At 35.6% G+C, this 18641-nt stretch overlaps 1 protein-coding gene and 1 pseudogene across 1 annotated transcript; one reads left to right on the top strand and one right to left on the bottom strand.

Moving 5' to 3' along the window:
- Positions 1 to 934: 934 nt before the first annotated feature.
- LOC143560889 (cytochrome c1-2, heme protein, mitochondrial-like) lies at positions 935 to 2688 on the top strand (annotated as a pseudogene).
- A 6823-nt stretch (positions 2689 to 9511) lies between these two features.
- Positions 9512 to 12565, bottom strand: LOC143560888 (uncharacterized). The gene is made up of 7 exons (XM_077049083.1): positions 12253 to 12565; positions 11974 to 12109; positions 11450 to 11531; positions 11135 to 11310; positions 10535 to 10672; positions 10305 to 10444; positions 9512 to 9854 (listed from the first exon to the last, which is right to left on the bottom strand). The coding sequence occupies exons 1-7, from the start codon at positions 12371 to 12373 to the stop codon at positions 9652 to 9654; spliced, it is 996 nt and encodes a 331-aa protein (XP_076905198.1). The 5' UTR covers positions 12374 to 12565; the 3' UTR covers positions 9512 to 9651.
- Between the last annotated feature and the right edge of the window lie 6076 nt (positions 12566 to 18641).

The following is an 18641-nucleotide window of genomic DNA, read 5'->3' as shown; positions in this document are numbered from 1 at the left end:
GGAATAGTATACAGCAGGCCTGGTCGCTATCAGCCGCTACCTACCCACCAACTACCAGCAGGGCACGTGCGTAGGCTACTGTTGGTGGAACAGGAACACTGTTGCAGCCGGCCATACCTCCTTGGAAACCTACCTTCGGCTATAAATACCACAAATGGTATGATCATCTCATCTTATCATATCGTATCACATTATCATCATATTATACCTGATATCTGCTCTAGCAATCTCTTAATATACTTTTATATTTAAAGAGCAATCTAGTCTGATTCTCACGCCGGAGGGTGGTCACAAGGAGGAACCCCCCCCCCCCCTTCTCAGTGACGAGCTCACGGTGTCTGTTTTGCAGGTTATCAGAAGAACCATCTCTTCAAAGGGTCTAACCCCTCGTGGGAAACATCTATCTAACCCCCAGGTTACCAGTAATCTGCCCGGGGTCCGGTTAGTGTTTCTTCACTAATTAACTAACTATATATGAACATTTTAGCTGCTGCATGGTAGCTTAATCCGTTTGTTGATTGCAACTTTTCATTTGAGCCGTAGTTTCAACGTATTGAGTTTTTATCATGCATGTGTGTACATTGAATTTTGTGTTTGTGTTTCAACCAATATGAATGTTATATTGAAGTTTTATTTGTTATTGGTATCTTAATATGCAGATAGGTATTCTTGTAATTATGTATGTTTTTTTCTCACACTAATGATCTGAACTAAGAGTTATCAGCTTCAGGACTTCATGTTTTGAGGATGATGTTTTGAAAGAGTAATAATAGAGAAATTGATGAAACTAAATATATAAACATTATAGTAATGCAATATTATATACTTATACTTCAATATGTTCATGTTATCTTTGTTGTTTCTTGAAGCATTATATCAAGTAATTCTGCTTAATAATTCTTTTTGTTTGATATACAGGGTCATGCCATTATCATACTTTGTTTCCAAACAAGGTCAAGATGGATCTGGAGCCGGTGCATTAAGAATGTTTGCCCTTTTGGGTGCAGGAATTTCTGGACTTTTAGGATTCACAACCGTAACATACGCTGCTGACGAGGCAGAGCACGGCTTAGAGTGTGCTAGCTACCCTTGGCCCCACCAAGGCATTCTCAGTTCATACGATCATGCCTCGTAAGTAAATAATTGAATAAAAATAACCAACCATGGTCTAATGTGAATGCCTGTGTGGAGGATCCGAAGAGGGCATCAAGTGTACCAACAAGTTTGTGCATCATGCCACTCGATGTCACTAATATCTTACAGAGATCTTGTTGGTGTTGCGTACACTGAGGAAGAAACAAAAGCTATGGCTGCAGAGATCGAACTTGTTGATGGGCCTAATGATGAAGGTGAGATGTTTACGAGGCCCGGAAAGCTAAGTGATAGCTTTCCTCAACCGTATGAAAATGAACAAGCGGCTAGGTTTGCTAATGGTGGGGCCTATCCACCCGATCTTAGTCTCATTACTAAAGTAAGTTACTGATTTACCTTCAAATCTGAACTGTGTAACCAAGAAGCTCGTTAATAATGTACACATTGGCCACCAGGATATTCAAAAGTTCTGATTAAGCTCGTTTAACTATTAAAACAAGTTTAGAGACCATTCAAGTATCATTTGCATTTGTTTTTGTTGATTTTAGAGAAAAGGAATAGCACAAATATTCCCATGTATCTTAAATTCTTAATCAAGTATACAAGTGGAATAAAGGGTATTTTTGTCATTTTAAAACTTAGGACGCGACAAGTTTTTCATAGAGGGGCATTTACCGTTAACAATTTTGTGGCAAGTTTTCTTTTGCTAGATTTTTCTTAAAATATACGTGGATTCAAGGGTGCTTTTGTCATTTTACAACTTGCTCTTTTTCATTCCTAACAGCATTATTTTTATTTATTTAGGCCCGTCATAATGGTAAAAACTATGTATTTGCTCTTCTTACTGGCTATCGCAACCCTCCTGCTGGTGTTTCGGTAATTTCTTTAGGGGACCTTTTTCTGCCGAATTAAAAAATAATAATTTCTCACCGTGCTTTTTTAATAATATTGTTCTTATCTGTGTTAGATATGAGAGGGACTGCATTATAATCCTTACTTTCCTGGTGGAGCAATTGCGATGCCAAAAATGCTTAATGATGGAGCTGTTGAATATGAAGATGGAACACCTGCAACAGAGGCACAAGTAAAGAACCCTCTTTTAAGTTTTAACACATCAATTTTAGTTTTTTTATTTTTTTTATTTTTGGGCGATACGTAGTTTCCTAATGCAATTACTAATGGCTCAGATGGGAAAAGACGTTGTGAGCTTTTTAGCATGGGCCGCTGAGCCCGAAATGGAAGAAAGAAAATTGGTAACATCTGCAGCTCTTTACTTCTAATCCAAATATTAAACCATTGGGTTGACCCGAAAACTTGTTTTTCCTTTTTCTTCTTCTTTTTTTTTAATATAAGTTGTAAATAATTAATGTAGTACTTATGATCATAATAACCATCTTACAGTTAAGGTTATGCTGTCTTAAGTTGGTTGTTTGGTTATTGTAGATGGGATTTAAATGGATATTTGTATTGTCACTTGCACTTCTACAAGCTGGTTACTATAGACGCTTGAAATGGTCGATTTTCAAGTCTCGTAAGCTTGTGCTTGATGTGGTCAACTGATCTACATGTTGACTTTTGTGTATGCATATCATAGGGAGGTAAATATCAATAAACTCTGTAATGGTCAAATGCTCTATTTGGTTAGTTACATTACATATGTTAAAGTTTGCTACATGTTTGTTAAATGGCATAAGGTGACGGAAACTATATGTTTGTAGACTTCTTGTATTTATAGTAGTATATCTGTTATTTAAAAATAATGACTTGGTTGGAACAAATCATCTACAATTCTATATCATAGAGACAAATATTTGTCTGTGACGTAGCAAGTTACAAATTATATGTATCGTCATTGTTGTTAAGTATTATGACAAGATTTTTTTTTAAATATGGATTATGATGATCACATATATGTAATGCATCAATTATTCCATTTCTTGAATGGGTGACTTGCAAGTCGTAGCGCCCAGTACCCCCATACAGACTACTTTCATAAATTACATATTTCTGCACAGTTCTATATCTATCTATGAGTTCGAGTAAGACTTCAGCTTAATTATGCATTGTTTCTGATGCGGGATCTGGTCCATTAAGTCGGCCCGGTCCAAGTACTTATTTTTAGTTATAAATATGGTTGTTAGGTCTTTTGTTAAATCAGTTGTTTATGTTGAATAAAAGAATTTGTAAGCTTTTAAGCTTGTTCACCGAATCATTCGGTTTGAATCGTTTGAATGAAATCATTGCGTTCTTGAGCCATTTGATTGCTAGTCAAAACTGCATCAGTACTGATGCAGTTTCGGAAGCAATCAATGGCTCGAGAGACTCATGATTAATCAAAAGACGATAAAACGAACCAAAGGTTCAAGAACAATGTTCTTATCAATAAAACTTAATCAAAAACTAATCCAAACAAAACAACCTTGGATTCCTATTTATACTAAACTAGGAAACGAGATAGCATAAAAATAATAAAAGATATTAAAAATCAAAATTCAAATAAAGAGATTTGCATTATACTCCCCGTCTTCGAAAAAACTCGACCTCGAGTTTTGCCTTCGAAACAAAGCCACCCGGATAAAAAGGAACATCAACGCACTCCTCATTTATTATTATCATCACGAGTTGCCCAAACAATTCAACTTCACAATTCGTCTCGCGCGGTTCTGAACACATACCACCTGAGTCTATTGGGTTGTCAGGACCCTTCACCTCTGCATTTTCGAGAAAGACACGTCCTCGAGTCTTGACTTGAGTTGGCCTAGCATAAAATTTCTCAGATGGTTGGTTGCCAATAACATCGATCCAATATTCAATTTATTACCAGGTAGGCACCTAATAGAGTAATTATGAATTTTCTTTTTGTAGCCCACGTCCATGCAAGCATTTCAACAATTTTATCCAAACAATTTCTAATTGGATTTTGAAAAACATAAGTGACGCTGGATGCTTATCCGTATTATTTTAACCTCATCCATCCACTTAATTTCAAAATTCAAACGACTTACAATATTTTCATGAATTCCCAAACTAGTCGGCTCAATGATTTGAACACCATCGTGCCTATTGAAATCGGATTCCTCACTTCCATGGCAGCAACCCACAACTACGTCACCAAAAGAACTACTGAAGAGGTATGCACCCGCCTTAACATCGAGCGGGGCGGGTCAACCCACAAGATATAGACAAGAGGCTTGAAATCAGGATGTCATGAAGGCACAAAGCCAAAACCTATGCGCATGGCGCATATCACATATGCTCACGCGTATCACATATGCTCACGCACCATATATGCTCACGCATATCACATCTGCGCGTGGCGCATCTGCGCGTGGCGCATACCACATGCTCACGCATCATATATGCTCACGCATATCACATCTGCGCGTGGCGCATCTGCGCGTGGCGCATATCACATATGCTCACGCATATTACATATGCTTGCGCATATCACATCTGCGCATGAAACATCTGCGCGTGAGAATAAAGAGAAGACTTCGCGCATCCCCAGGATAGGCGCATATCACACATGCACATAATCAATCACATCCTTATCCAAATCAGGATAAGGACAACCATGATTGTGCTCATCAGACAACCTTCCAGAAGGTATCCTTTAAGGAATAAAGAATATGCTGATGTTGACAGCTGCCAATGAAAGGTGGACAACTCAGCAAAACCCATGTGCTACCACGTGATTGCACATGGGTCAGGTGAAATACCTTGGTCAGAGAATAATCAATGAAAAAGCACCAGGTGTCCTAAGGACACGTGGCGCGAAGCAATAGGAGGAGGCCAAAAAGGCCCTAATTGGGTCTGAGCCCAATCATTGGAAACCCTAACACTATAAATACCACACCACCTCCACAAGGGGAGGTAAGCAAGAAAATACACTCTAAATCCTTACTCATTCTCATATTATTATTATTACTCTCCTACAATCTCTTATTCTCACACCGGAGGGTTACCCCAAAGAGGACCCCTCTGTCCCTTTCTGAGGGGTAAGTTCACGGTGCTGCTCGTTTTGTAGGTGGAAGATTTCATACTCCGGAAAACCATCGGTGATATAGCACACTCATACCCGAGGAAAGTTGATCGTCTACCAGTGAGCCGATCCACGTTTCTTCAACTACATACCTCGGTTTTGCTAAAAACAGATATTGGAGGTTCAAGTCTCATGCAGTAGTTATCAGCTCCAACCTCTGTCTCTTGTTTGTTGCTCGTTAGACGACAGACTACCCGAGTTTTACTCCCACCACCAGTTATCCAAGAGTACCATTCTTCATCCTCGTATACATTATACAAGGGCGGAGAATCATAGTTAAAATCGTCGTTATAGACCTTAAGGCTCATCTTGCGACTCACCCTCGGGATAAGTCGGCTCATAGAACCGGGGGTGAAAATAGCACGAAAGATGCTCCTCTTCCTCGTTTGCACCGTCCCCGACGATAATTACCGATTCGGTTTTTTTCTTGTTCATTTCCTTTTTCAACACAAGATCTTGGATCCGTTGTCGAAGCCATGCGATCTCCTGTTGAGTTTCGAGATATTGGACTCTTTTCCGGAGTCTCTTAATCTTGAGATCCCGCGGGTCGGGATGGATTCTATAGCTGCCTATGTCGGCGACTCTGCTAGTAGAATACCAATCTCTACCGTGGGCACGCGAATCAAACATACTTCTGTCGTTGCCTTTGGCGGCGAATCTACGAGCGAGCAAGTATTCATCCTCACGTCGAGCCATTTGAGAACCAAAAGCTCTGATACCAACTGATGCAGTTTCGGAAGCAATCAATGGCTCGAGAGACTCATGATTAATCAAAAGACGATAAAACGAACCAAAGGTTCAAGAACAATGTTCTTATCAATAAAACTTAATCAAAAACTAATCAAACAAAACAACCTTGATCCCTATTTATACTAAACATGGAAAAGATAAACTAGGAAACGAGATAACATAAAAATAACAAAAGATATTAAAAATCAAAATTCAAATAAAGAGATTTGCATCAGTTTCCCTCCTATTTCGTACAGGATTCATACCGAATTCGGTATTTCACGGAACAAAATAAATTGACTTATTCGAAAAAGCCTTGTTCTTTGTAAAAGAGAGTAGCTGGAATAAGCTCGTAGGTCCCAAAGCTTCGTTTTTAGTGGAATTGTCTTTGCTATTTAAAAAGGGGTTGCGATGCAGCCTGTTTGTCTGCCATTTTATTATAATCGTTTTGTAGTAACTAAATTTTCTGTGATGTACTATGCATTAAACATTTCAACTATGACCACAAGATTAATCACTCATAATTAAAACGTCTAAAAAGTTAAAAACTAAAGAATTGACATATTTGTGATCTTATCTAAAGATTAAACCGGGTAGATCCGGTCAAACCAGATCTTAGTTTCCAACGGTATGCTCCACAGGCCCACACTAGATTCAAAAGGTGTGTGCTTGAAAATCGAACAGAATACAATACAATACAATAATAATAAAACAAACGCTCCGATGTCCTATTACAAATACATTTTGGCCGGATAAAATTCATCAATATAATCTCCGATAGTAATAATAATAATATTATGTGTTGCCCCAAACTCCTGGATCTAATATTAATATAAATCATTATCAGCATACATTTATCGAAAATAACAATAACATTACGAGATCTGTTAAAATTAGATCTATGATAAACTATTGCACTGAATATAAATCATCGTGCAAAGCTTCACTATAACTTGCAAATCAACTCTCACTAAAACCGAGTTATTCAACAATTTAGAGACTAATAAGCTATAAATAGATTATCCAACGTGTAACAAGTAGATCCAGGCAGCAGTAACCGTCAACGATCGTAACGGCCAGAGACATCAGACGCAAGGCGTGACGCAATGGCTGAGTGGTACATGACGTCATGGAAGTTAGCCGTTTCAACAGTCTTCATCCGCAACTGCTTCGCTTTCTCCTCCGTGAAGCATCCTGGAGCGAATCGCGGTTTGCCGGTATCCGGATATAGGTTTCCGGTACCCGATCCGTCGGATCCGGATGCCGTATCGTGAATGTAGTCCGGATCTGGTGAGAGGCCGAAGAGTGGGGTCCACCACTTGGAATTGGAAGTGGCTGCCGGTGGCTTGATACGGTTGGTACGGGTGGTGGATGAGATGGTGATTGGCTGGAAACAGGTTGAGAGTGAAGTCGCCATTGATGATGATGGTGTTAAAAGGTAGATGATGATGATGATGATGATGATGATGATAGATAGATAGATAGATGGAGAAGTGAAAACAATCGAGCGAATATATGGATGACTTGTGGTGTGGATAAGGATGCCTACGTGGCAACACGCGCTCATAAAAGAAACGGTAAAAACCAGAATGAATTACGGCCGTCTTAATGTACTGTATGTACCCTTCACCCCTTGAGTCGTTCTATTTTTACTGTAGTAGTGTCGATTTATATTCACGGTATGTTTATTATTTATATGTCACTAGACAGCCTAGTGTAATATTAAGAAAAACGAATAACTTGTATTCCCTCTCCGTTTGTTTCTTCTTCTAACAAGAAAAAATGATAAAATCTAAGAACCGAATCGTATTCGTAACAGGAAAAAAAACACTATATTGTGACTTCAATTTTCGGTTCGATTGTTAGTCGTATATGAATCATGAATTCGGTTTTCGGTTCCACAAATCTTTGCTTATTTGAATAACCAAGCCAAATTCAATCACATAAACTGACCAATAATGGATTTTATCGAATATGCAAGCCAAATAAAAAGGTTGTATTCGGTTAAGTTAGATACACTTCTTGTTTTGATTGGTTCGATTTTTAGTTAGGGCCAAAAATAGCTCAAAAGCAATTGAACCAATGAACACCCCTATTTCTATCATTCCTACGGTGCATGTTTGTAAATTGGAAAAAAAATAATAATAACAAATGAAATGACCATTGTATAACGGTCCTAAAATCAAAGGTTCTCAATTTATAATCATCTATAACTGGTTTTATCTCAAACTACACTAAAGTTTCTTTAAAGGGACTGGGCTTGGCTTTGAAGAGGGTGAATATAGCACGGCCAATGCTTCAAAATTTTCAGGATTCAAGGTTTCTTTGCACCCCTGCACTGCAATTTATCAATGAACTATTAAGAAGCTATACTTCAACCTTCTTTATCTTGCGGTCCGAACACAACCCTTGGGATGTTTATGATATTGTGTTCCAATATCTCTATGACAAGCTTTCCGCGTTAAATTCAGCATCTAAGGTTGTATTAGATGGAAATTGGGTGTCTTGACATAGGATATTAAAGTATGGACTTTGAACCCATCCCCATGACTGATATGTTCACGAGATCTCTTCCTAACCTTTTAGTTAGATTATCAGCCAAATTATACTCATATATAACAAACCAACTGATATCACACACTGTATTGTATAACATATAACCGTCTAGACTTTCCATTATACGTTTGACATAGTCATCACTATCTCACTTGATAGATTTTGGTGATATCGGTTCGACCATAATGGAATTTTGTAATCACGGTTTCTTAGCCATTCAACCACTTTTATCAATTGTAGCAAATGCTATAAACTCGAATTCCATTGTTAAATGATGTAAATTCACTCCTTAATTACCTAAGACATGAAACATTCTCCAGAAGAGAATACACATCCATAGTTAAGCGATTTGTTTACTACTTGCAAGCACTAGGATTACCCACAACATACACTATGTAAGTCTTCGTGCAATCATAGAATATATCAAATATCCAATTAACTTTGAATATTCTAATTGTGAAATAGAATCACATTCATTAGACATAAACTTGATATTAGGATCTACATATAGGAGTGCTAACCGAAAAAACAATCAAACTGATTGAATTTCTTCAATACTTTCTCAATATAATGAAATTGAATCATCTATACCATTGTAAAATTTTCAGGATTCAAGGTTTCTTTGCGAGAATTGAGTACACATTTTTGTTAGAAGAAGTAAATAGAGTATGATGCGATGAGGAAGTCGGATCACGGTCATTGTGTTGTGTTGTTCTCATAGTCACGTTCTTGTCAAACTGTGATTTTGTTTGGAGAAAACATCGTGCTTTCTTTTCTCAAACGATTTTACAACCTAAATAATGTTTGTTGTCTCACCAAGTATACTAAGTATTCGACCATCAATGGTACAAGTTACAAATGCTAATAATTTCAACTAAAAATACATGTGTAAGTTCAACTTATTTATATCATAAAACAATTGAATAAATCTTAATTAATCCAAAACTAGAAATATTTGTTCTAGCCGTCCATGTATACGATAAATTTTATCTCCTACTGTGTAACTATAAGATGGTTTATAACTTACTTATTGATGCATTTTGATCACTTCAAGTAGTTAAAAAAAGGGTAACAAATGAAACAGAATAAAAAGAAGAGATCAAACAAGCAACACAAGTAGCAACTATTTATTTTTAAGGATATGATGACAACATTAGACTTCAAAATTAGGTGGAACAAACACATATGCATGCATGTATGTTTCTAGTTAACAACCATGAACCAACCCCTGATTAAACTTTCAAATCTTCCAATTTTGTGCCAGTTTCATCACTTGCCACAGGCCCATTTGGAACAGCGCTTTCTTTCTCCTTTGGATTCAAAGACCCTGCTTGCCATATTCTTATGGTTCCGTCTTCTGACCCTGATGCATATGATTCACCTCCAGGTGAAAACCGTACACAATGGACCGGACCGTGGTGACCCTTGTTGCACCCTACAACAATATCCACATTGTTATTATTATTATTATTATCAGATAAAACTGCAGAAATGGTCCCTGTGGTTTGGCCATTTTTCAAGTTTGTTCCCATATTTAATAAATTGCAAACTTGGTATAAACACTTGTGAGAGGGTTGCACATTTTGTCCCCACCATCAATCCTGGATAGTTTTTAACAAAAAGTGATGGCATGTGCCTGTGAGGGTAATTGTGTCTTAATTTCAAACCCTAATAAAATAGTCTTTCAAACTTCAGGCCTCCTGATGTCTACTTCATCACTTTCGGTTTTTAAACCGAACCTTCGATTTTATTAAGGCTTCAAATAAATTGGGATTAACCTCGCATGAAAGCCTATTTTGTGCAACTTTCTCTTAACTACTACTACTATTATTATTATTATTATTATTATTATTATTATGTTTAGTACAATTTACAAAATTCATACCAATTTCTTCACCAGTATTGAAATCAAATAAGCGAATCCACATATCTTCCCCTCCAGCAATAAACTTATCACCAAACTTCGGTTCCAATGATGCTGATTCCACATTGCAGGGCATAGCATAACTTTTCACCAATCCAAAACTGTAAAACATAAAAATAAATAAATATATTAGAATATATGCAAAATAAACATATAAGTTGTTCATAAGACTATAAGAGTTGAAAACATACTTATTTGCATCCCAAAATTTGACAGAAGATCCATCTGCAGTGGTTATATAACGACCATCCTTGCTGACCTCAGCACTCGTCACTGGTGATTTGGTTTCAAGGGTATGAACCATTTTCCCACTTCTCACGTCCCATAGCCTGCCAATATAAAATAATAATAGAGAAAATTACATTTTTATTCCTATATAAAAAATTTCAAGTCTTGTCCTCAAGCTAAGAAAATAACAGCAATCATCCTTTATATTCACATTCTGTCACAGTTTACATCTTTTCCACTAATGGACATTAATTTTGCCAACATTAGTTTTGTCCGTTAAGTCCAGTTATGTGACTTGCACATGAGGGCATTTTTGTCAAATTTATTTTATTTAAGAAAAATTTTAAAAAATGAAAAAACCCTAGATTATGTACTCTCTCTTCTCTTCTGTTTCCATACAATCTCAAGTACCAACGGATTGAAAAACATACTAAACAGCAAATTGGTAATATATAACAGTTATTACAAATATTTTGAATCGTTTTATGTTTTTAAAGAAACTCGCATCAATTTACGCAATTGTCAAAACACATAATTGCACAATTATATATTTGTTTACATACCTTACTCCTCCAGAATCAGAGCAAGAACTTAATATTGTTTGGTCACTATGGAGCCATAAAACAGTCCTGATAGAACCTGGAGAATGCTCAATTTCTCTTGGAGATGCATCAGGTCGATTTAAATCAAATACACGAAGTATTTTCTCAAAACCACCAGTCAACAGAAAATGTGTATCCTGTAGAATAATGCAAAAATTAACAAGTTAATCTACTTTGGTACTTAATATTACTAAATAAATATCACATTCTAAGAATTAAGAACACATCCATCATTTATTACAAAAGTTAATAATTATATAAAGAAAGAGAAGCCACCTCAGAAAAGGAGCATGCTCGGACAATATGTTTGTGGTCAAATGAGTGTAGCACATCCCCAGTTAATGCATCCCACAGTTTACTAAAAATTCAACAGATACAGAAAAAAAAATGAGATTCTATAAACATAAAGATATGTGTTTGTTACACCAAAAGAGTTTCATACAATGGTGCAAAGTTGGCATAATATTACAAACTATGAAAAATTTACAGTTTCTTTTCCAAGATACCATGACAGAAAGGTAAAAGAGTGTTGCATGTTGGTGTAATTAAGTCAAGTTAATACTAGCAAAGCAAAGAAATTCATTTTTGTCATTATAAGTAGAAAACAAGGTAACACTGTATGTAACATGCTATCAATCTTTAACCACTATATGCAAGTTACCATCTTTAGCAAGTAAAAAGTAATGTGGCACGACACCGTCAATTATAGAAGGTTCCTCGTGTACAGTTGTGTAAACAAAACACATAAATTCTATAATAAGGATAAATACTAAACAACGAAGTAACTATCGACCACTTACGCTGTAAAATCAGCAGACGCTGACGCAGCACACAGCGCATTCGTATCTAAACAGCAACTCCAAACTGCACCTTTATGCCCCTCAAAGGTTCCTATCCAGTCTCCGGTTTCTCCATTCCGAAGCATAGGAGTTGAATCTGAATCATAAATCTATAGCTATAAGTAACACTTCATGATAATATTATAACTTAATCTCTTTCATTAACAGCACATTCATAATAACTATTAAAATGATGAAAAGTCAACAGAGTGAAAGTCAAAATCCCTAATTGGAACGAACCTTTGCTGGCACTAATTAGAAAATATCCGTCTGGAGTGATCGGACTGTAGAATAAATCCACTACCGGACGTGAATGTCCGTGGCATACGAGAGGAACACTCTCCTTCTTCTTATTATCCATAATCACACCAAAACCCTAATAATCCGAAATTAATAATTGATCCAATTAAAATGCACAATTGCCTCTGGATATCGAAATTGACAGGTGGGAGACCTAATATTTGAAGTTTGGATCGGTTGTGCAATAATATGAATCCACAGATGAACTAGAAATGAAAATTAATAATAATAATAATAATAATAAAACTAAAAAGTAAGATAATAATAATATTATTATGGACTACTGCGTGCAGGGCTAGGTGCAAGGAAGCCATTGATGCGTTTTCTTTATTTTTATACGTTGATGGTTCTTCTTCATGGTGGTCCCTCGTGTTTCTTAATGTTTCCGTTTTCACCCCTAAGGTTGGAGAATATTCGGCAAGATACCCTTTTGATAGGAAAACACGAGTATCAAAGGAGTTGAATAATATGGAGTGACCCGCTCACCCTTAGTGCACTGCATGTTATGTTTTAAAATGCTCTATGTATTTATCTTAATAATGTAAGGATGAAAGAGCGTGCTTTAGGTGTTTTATATTGTGTGTTTTACTTGTTTACATGTATCGAACACAAATACTTTGATAGGTTTTATGTTAAGGGTGACCAATGTGTTCTACTCACCCCCCCCCCCCTCCCCACACCCACCCTAACGCAAGTTCAGCGGGCTTCCTAGCACACTGCCCTGCGTGTAAGATTTACGAACTTTGCAACTTGGAAGAAGTGTGAGGGTTGATGGAGCAAATAGGCAAGCAACCATCGGCTTTCAATTTGTGTTGTTGTGGTTCAAGAAGAAATTCCCCTTATCATAAGGGTGGACAAGGCAAAAAAGTTATTTGTGAACACAGGGCACGATATTATTGGGGGGTGAAGTGACCCGCTCACCCTTAGTGCACCGCATGTTATGTTTTAAAATGCTCTATGTACTTATCTTAACACTTAGAACTCCTGGCTGACAAATCTTTGCCCGGTTATATTTTTTGTGGAACGACAAATTTTAAAAAAGCAAAAAGGCTAACGAAAAGTTAGAGTACAAAACACACCAGATACAAAGAAAGAAATTTCAATTTAAAACTACTCTTGTTCTTCCACTCCAAGAAAACTTTTTATCAATTTTTCAAGCTATAAGAAATTAATAGCCTTTATCTCCTCAAGAAGTTTATGGACTAACGCCTTCTTAGTTCTTATTAGCAAAGACAATCTCATTGTGGGCTCTCCAAGACAAAATGAAAGAATAAGTATAACCAGTTGAATCAACCACTCTTCGTTTCATTCTTGCTTAATGATATATTGATATTTAACACCTAATGTTTAACCCATGTCCAATTAGTTTTCCTTATTTAAGCACAATTCGCAATAAATTGATACTACGACCTTCTATTTCAAACTTCACTTTACCAATCTATCAATTTTACTTTTTTTTTTTGTTCAATATTGGTTAGAATCACTATTATTTGTGTGATCATTAATTTCTTCATTACTTGTTGCTTGTAATATAAGCCTACTTGTCAGTTATATAACATTGTAACTAATATAACTATACAAGTCTATCCAAATTTAATAAACACGTGTATGCAATTATGCATTGCAAAACTAAACAGTAAAACATTTAACATATTGCAGCCCAGATAGATAAAGCCCACTTGGATAACTAGACTGGCCCAAACCACATTATGAACTGACCGACCATGTAAATTGTAAGTTGTAACCCGGCTTCCAGTTCGGTCTGAAGGCATGGGCGTTGGCAGCTTTTAAAGGAACGGGTTCGGTCGAACCGTACAAAATTTGATTTTAGTGTTATGTGTTGGTGTATTTTGACATCGAACCCGTAGAAATTTCAACATCGAACCCGTAGAAAACCCAAATCTAGGTGATAAACAATCAGGCGTCCGTCACTCGAAATTTTCCGAACCTATAGGAAAAAATTTCTGGCTACGCCAGTGTCTGAAGGCTGTGATAGTAAAGAGACGGCTGATCATCTTTTGTTTCGTGTGAGATTGCAAATATGGTTTGATATAGGATATTTTTAATCTTCACAAGTCTATCTTGGGCTGCAAAAAGAAAAAGAAAAAGAAAATCATAGGAGCAATATAAAGGTGGCGTGTGGTGAATATGGAAAGCTCCAAATAACAAAATTTTCAATAACAAAACAACTATACACACAATTATTATAGACAGCATTGGGTTATTCATAGGTGAAAAATAGAGAGAAGGATTCCGCCATCACTTGGCAAAGTTGACATGATTTTCGATTTTCTATAAACTTTATGTAAGCTTGTAAGCTTTTTATTTAATTTTATTTTTATCTTTGGCTATTGCAAAAACACGTTTTTATCCTACAAAGTTGTCTTTCAAAATAAAAAAGCTCTAAAAACATAAGTTTTTGGCTTTTTTGCATATGTTTCGCAAAAGATGAAAAGGCTCTAAAAAGCACTCAAAACATGTAGACGTCTTCACCGGAAAACTCCTCCACACCATCTACATCAAACACCTCATCCCACATTCCACCTATCATTCCAAGTTTCCAACCACTTCATCCTCCTCTACTCCAAATGCCGCTGCCTCACCACCGCCCGGACCATCTTCGACACCCCCAACATATATGTCAAAATAAACATATAAAGAGTTTTAAAAACATAAGCATACGTTTCACAATACTCAACGACTGATCCTAATTCATAGACTAAAAAATCCTAAATAAATCACATATTAAGTAATTATATAAAAAATATATATAAACTTTAAAACCTAATCACAATTAATAATTCAAAATAAAGTTAATGTTTCATTAAACATTGGACAACTAAATAACCGGGATGATTAGGAACCTCTATCTGATTTCTTAAAATTCGAGCAATTAAACCTTACCCCTTGTGTTGAATGTTCGATCACTATCTGATGACCTGGTTGAACTTCACAGCCCCTGTGGTTTAGTTTGACAACTTCTGGTCTCACCATGTTCTGTATTTTATTATATTTTATTTTTTTAATTCGATAATGGTTTTTGGGAGTTGGTCAATTAGGTGTTTATTTACTATTGAGCTTATAAAGTGATTAATGAATATTAGATTTGTAACATGTAAGTGTTTGATGGAAATTGTGCTTAATGGGTTATTACTTACAAGTGTTTAATGATAATTGTGTATTTTAAAAAAATCAACGGAGTCACTAAAAAAAACCGTACATACAACTGTTGTATATATTGCGTACCTGGAGGATGAATTCGATTAATGATGCAAACCTGTAATCATGATTTCAATCTTGTTTTCTTGAACAATTGTCTGGATTAATCTCTGAATCGTGAATCACTTTCAGATAAACCTATTTGCGGGTTACACGCAATGATTTATCGGATAAGACAGAGATTTTTCTGTACATTGAATTGAATTTTGATTGTGTGTGTTAAATTGAAGAACCAGAGAAGAAGTAACCGTCTTCTCTGTTCAATATATTCGATGAATGATATGTTATTATCCAGAGAATGAAATCATCGACATATATAAATCAATTCCCATATCACACATGAGCCCAACTGATTAATCATAAGCCCACTTATCATTATACTTAAGCCCAAGTATAAAATCAAATAACAAAGCCCAAATAACATTATTGTTAAACAAGCCCGCACTCCTGCGTTCACCTAACTCGTTTAATTTCTTAACGTTATTTCCTCCATCGACAAGTTAATCCAATAACACTAAAATAACCAACAATCCTCCCCCATTTTAGTGATATCCATGATTAACTTAATCATTACAGAAACGCAAACGTATGCATAAATGAAAATGTCCTACGGATTGAATTTTCATCTTAGTAAATTACACGATCAAAATATTCGAATATCGGGGTGTCCTATGGATTGAACCCTTGCTATCCATTTGAATACTTCAAGGCAAAATACACATACGTTTATAAATCCAAATTCCACTCGACACAATATTTACTAGCTTGTGTCCTAATCCTTCAAAGAATATATCAAAGCTTAAGTCCAAAGCTTCTTGAAGCGGCTAAACTTCATATTCTTATAGGTAGTTCATTATTCTCGCACCCCTACACTGCAATTTATCAATGAACTATTAAGAAGCTATACTTCAACCTTCTTTATCTTGCGGTCCGAACACAACCCTTGGGATGTTTATGATATTGTGTTCCAATATCTCTATGACAAGCTTTCCGCGTTAAATTCAGCATCTAAGGTTGTATTAGATGGAAATTGGGTGTCTTGACATAGAATATTAAAGTATGGACTTTGAACCCATCCCCATGACTGATATGTTCACGAGATCTCTTCCTAACCTTTTAGTTAGATTATCAGCCAAATTATACTCATATATAACAAACCAACTGATATCACACACTGTATTGTATAACATATAACCGTCTAGACTTTCCATTATACGTTTGACATAGTCATCACTATCTCACTTGATAGATTTTGGTGATATCGGTTCGACCATAATGGAATTTTGTAATCACGGTTTCTTAGCCATTCAACCACTTTTATCAATTGTAGCAAATGCTATAAACTCGAATTCCATTGTTAAATGATGTAAATTCACTCCTTAATTACCTAAGACATGAAACATTCTCCAGAAGAGAATACACATCCATAGTTAAGCGATTTGTTTACTACTTGCAAGCACTAGGATTACCCACAACATACACTATGTAAGTCTTCGTGCAATCATAGAATATATCAAATATCCAATTAACTTTGAATATTCTAATTGTGAAATAGAATCACATTCATTAGACATAAACTTGATATTAGGATCTACATATAGGAGTGCTAACCGAAAAACAATCAAACTGATTGAATTTCTTCAATACTTTTTCAATATAATGAAATTGAATCATCTATACCATTGTTACTCCCTTTTATTATTATACCTAGGATAATATCAACCTCCCCCGGATCCTTTATATCAAAACTAGAATATAATAATTTATGTCTTATTAATCACTCAAACCCGAGTAAGATATCAAGGAATTGACAATTTGTTTTAAGTATGTATTTTCCTTTCATTCTAAAATAATTCACATGACCTAACCTGGCATGTCACAAGATATACACATAGTTTATGCTACTTTGCAATAATTATGACATACAAACATATTCAATAGTAAATGAGACATTAATATTTGGTTTAAATACTCCATTACACAAATATCCGAATCCAACAAAGGTTCATGTCTATCTGACTTAATAACCTGGTTAAAACCACCAGATAATAGATTCTTTTTAATCCATAAAACATACAACACATAATCTAAAACAAATGTTTACAGAAGTCAATACAAGTCAAACTTTTACATTTCACATCCTAAGTACAGATCCATTTTTATATGATTTGAATTCTTCAAACCATCTCAGATCCTTGCATACATGACTCGTATCACTCGAGTCTACTCACCATGCAAGCATGTCGTCCTGTACATAATAGGAATAAGAAATAAAACACAAATAATTCTTCACCGAATTATTTTAAAAACCATTAGACTTTTCGAGTCCAATAACAAACTCGAAAATCGAGTTTCATTTATTTCACATCCCAAAGGGTTTTCTAACTTGTATACTTCAACTGGGTTAATTATGACCCGGGCTGTGGCCCATCAACCCCATGTGTTTATCATCTAGACAAATATTTTTAATAATATTTTATTTCGTTCAAACTATAAAATAAAATGTGTTTCTTTGAATCAAATCCAATTTTGTGTTTTACAAATGTTAACATGCCCCAAATAAAAACATTGAATCTGTTGTGAAACAAACCTAATAGCTAAACATGTGAGAAAGAGATGTAGGGAGAAAGATGGAGATTTCATTAATATGGTGTGTCTTACAATAAGATACAATGATATGTATATATAGGAAAAGATAACTTGGAGAATAAGCCTAATCTATATTAGGTATTGATAACCATAATAATATATATTTATAACACTCCCCCTTGGTTATCAACTCAATACGCTTGGATATGCTGCCTCATTAAAAACATTGCTAGGAAAACCCAGTGGGACAAAACCATAGCTAAGGGAAAAAGAGTGCCGCGCGTATTGTCTCCCCCTGATTAATATATCCGTCAAAATGGTAAATATCGATCTTCTATGAAAGTTGCCCAAAACTTTTGTAGTCAATCATTTGCGTTTTCGTCACTTGACATTTGAATCTTTAAGTTGAATAATGTTGTATGATCTTCACATGAAAACTTCTATTGCTTAATCTGGTAAACACTATGACCTTGATGTGTTTCTCTGCATAAACAAAACTAACCAAACTTGTTTTGATGGGT

Source organism: Bidens hawaiensis, unplaced genomic scaffold (assembly GCF_021521415.1).
Source record: "Bidens hawaiensis isolate Kalapana, Puna unplaced genomic scaffold, B.hawaiensis_p1.1 tig00020513_1, whole genome shotgun sequence".
Lineage (NCBI taxonomy): Eukaryota > Viridiplantae > Streptophyta > Magnoliopsida > Asterales > Asteraceae > Bidens > Bidens hawaiensis.
Note: the sequence above shows the minus strand (reverse complement) of the source record. Positions and strands in the feature narration are given on the sequence as shown.

Excerpts from the sequence above, each read along its gene's own strand:
- LOC143560888 (XM_077049083.1), bottom strand. The coding sequence starts at position 12,373 with ATGGATAATAAGAAGAAGGAGAGTGTTCCTCTCGTATGCCACGGACAT. Across the intron at positions 12,110-12,252 it reads TCTAATTAGTGCCAGCAAAG|ATTCAACTCCTATGCTTCGG; the intron begins GTTCGTTCCAAT and ends TTTATGATTCAG. Across the intron at positions 10,673-11,134 it reads TCTGATTCTGGAGGAGTAAG|GCTATGGGACGTGAGAAGTG; the intron begins GTATGTAAACAA and ends TTATATTGGCAG.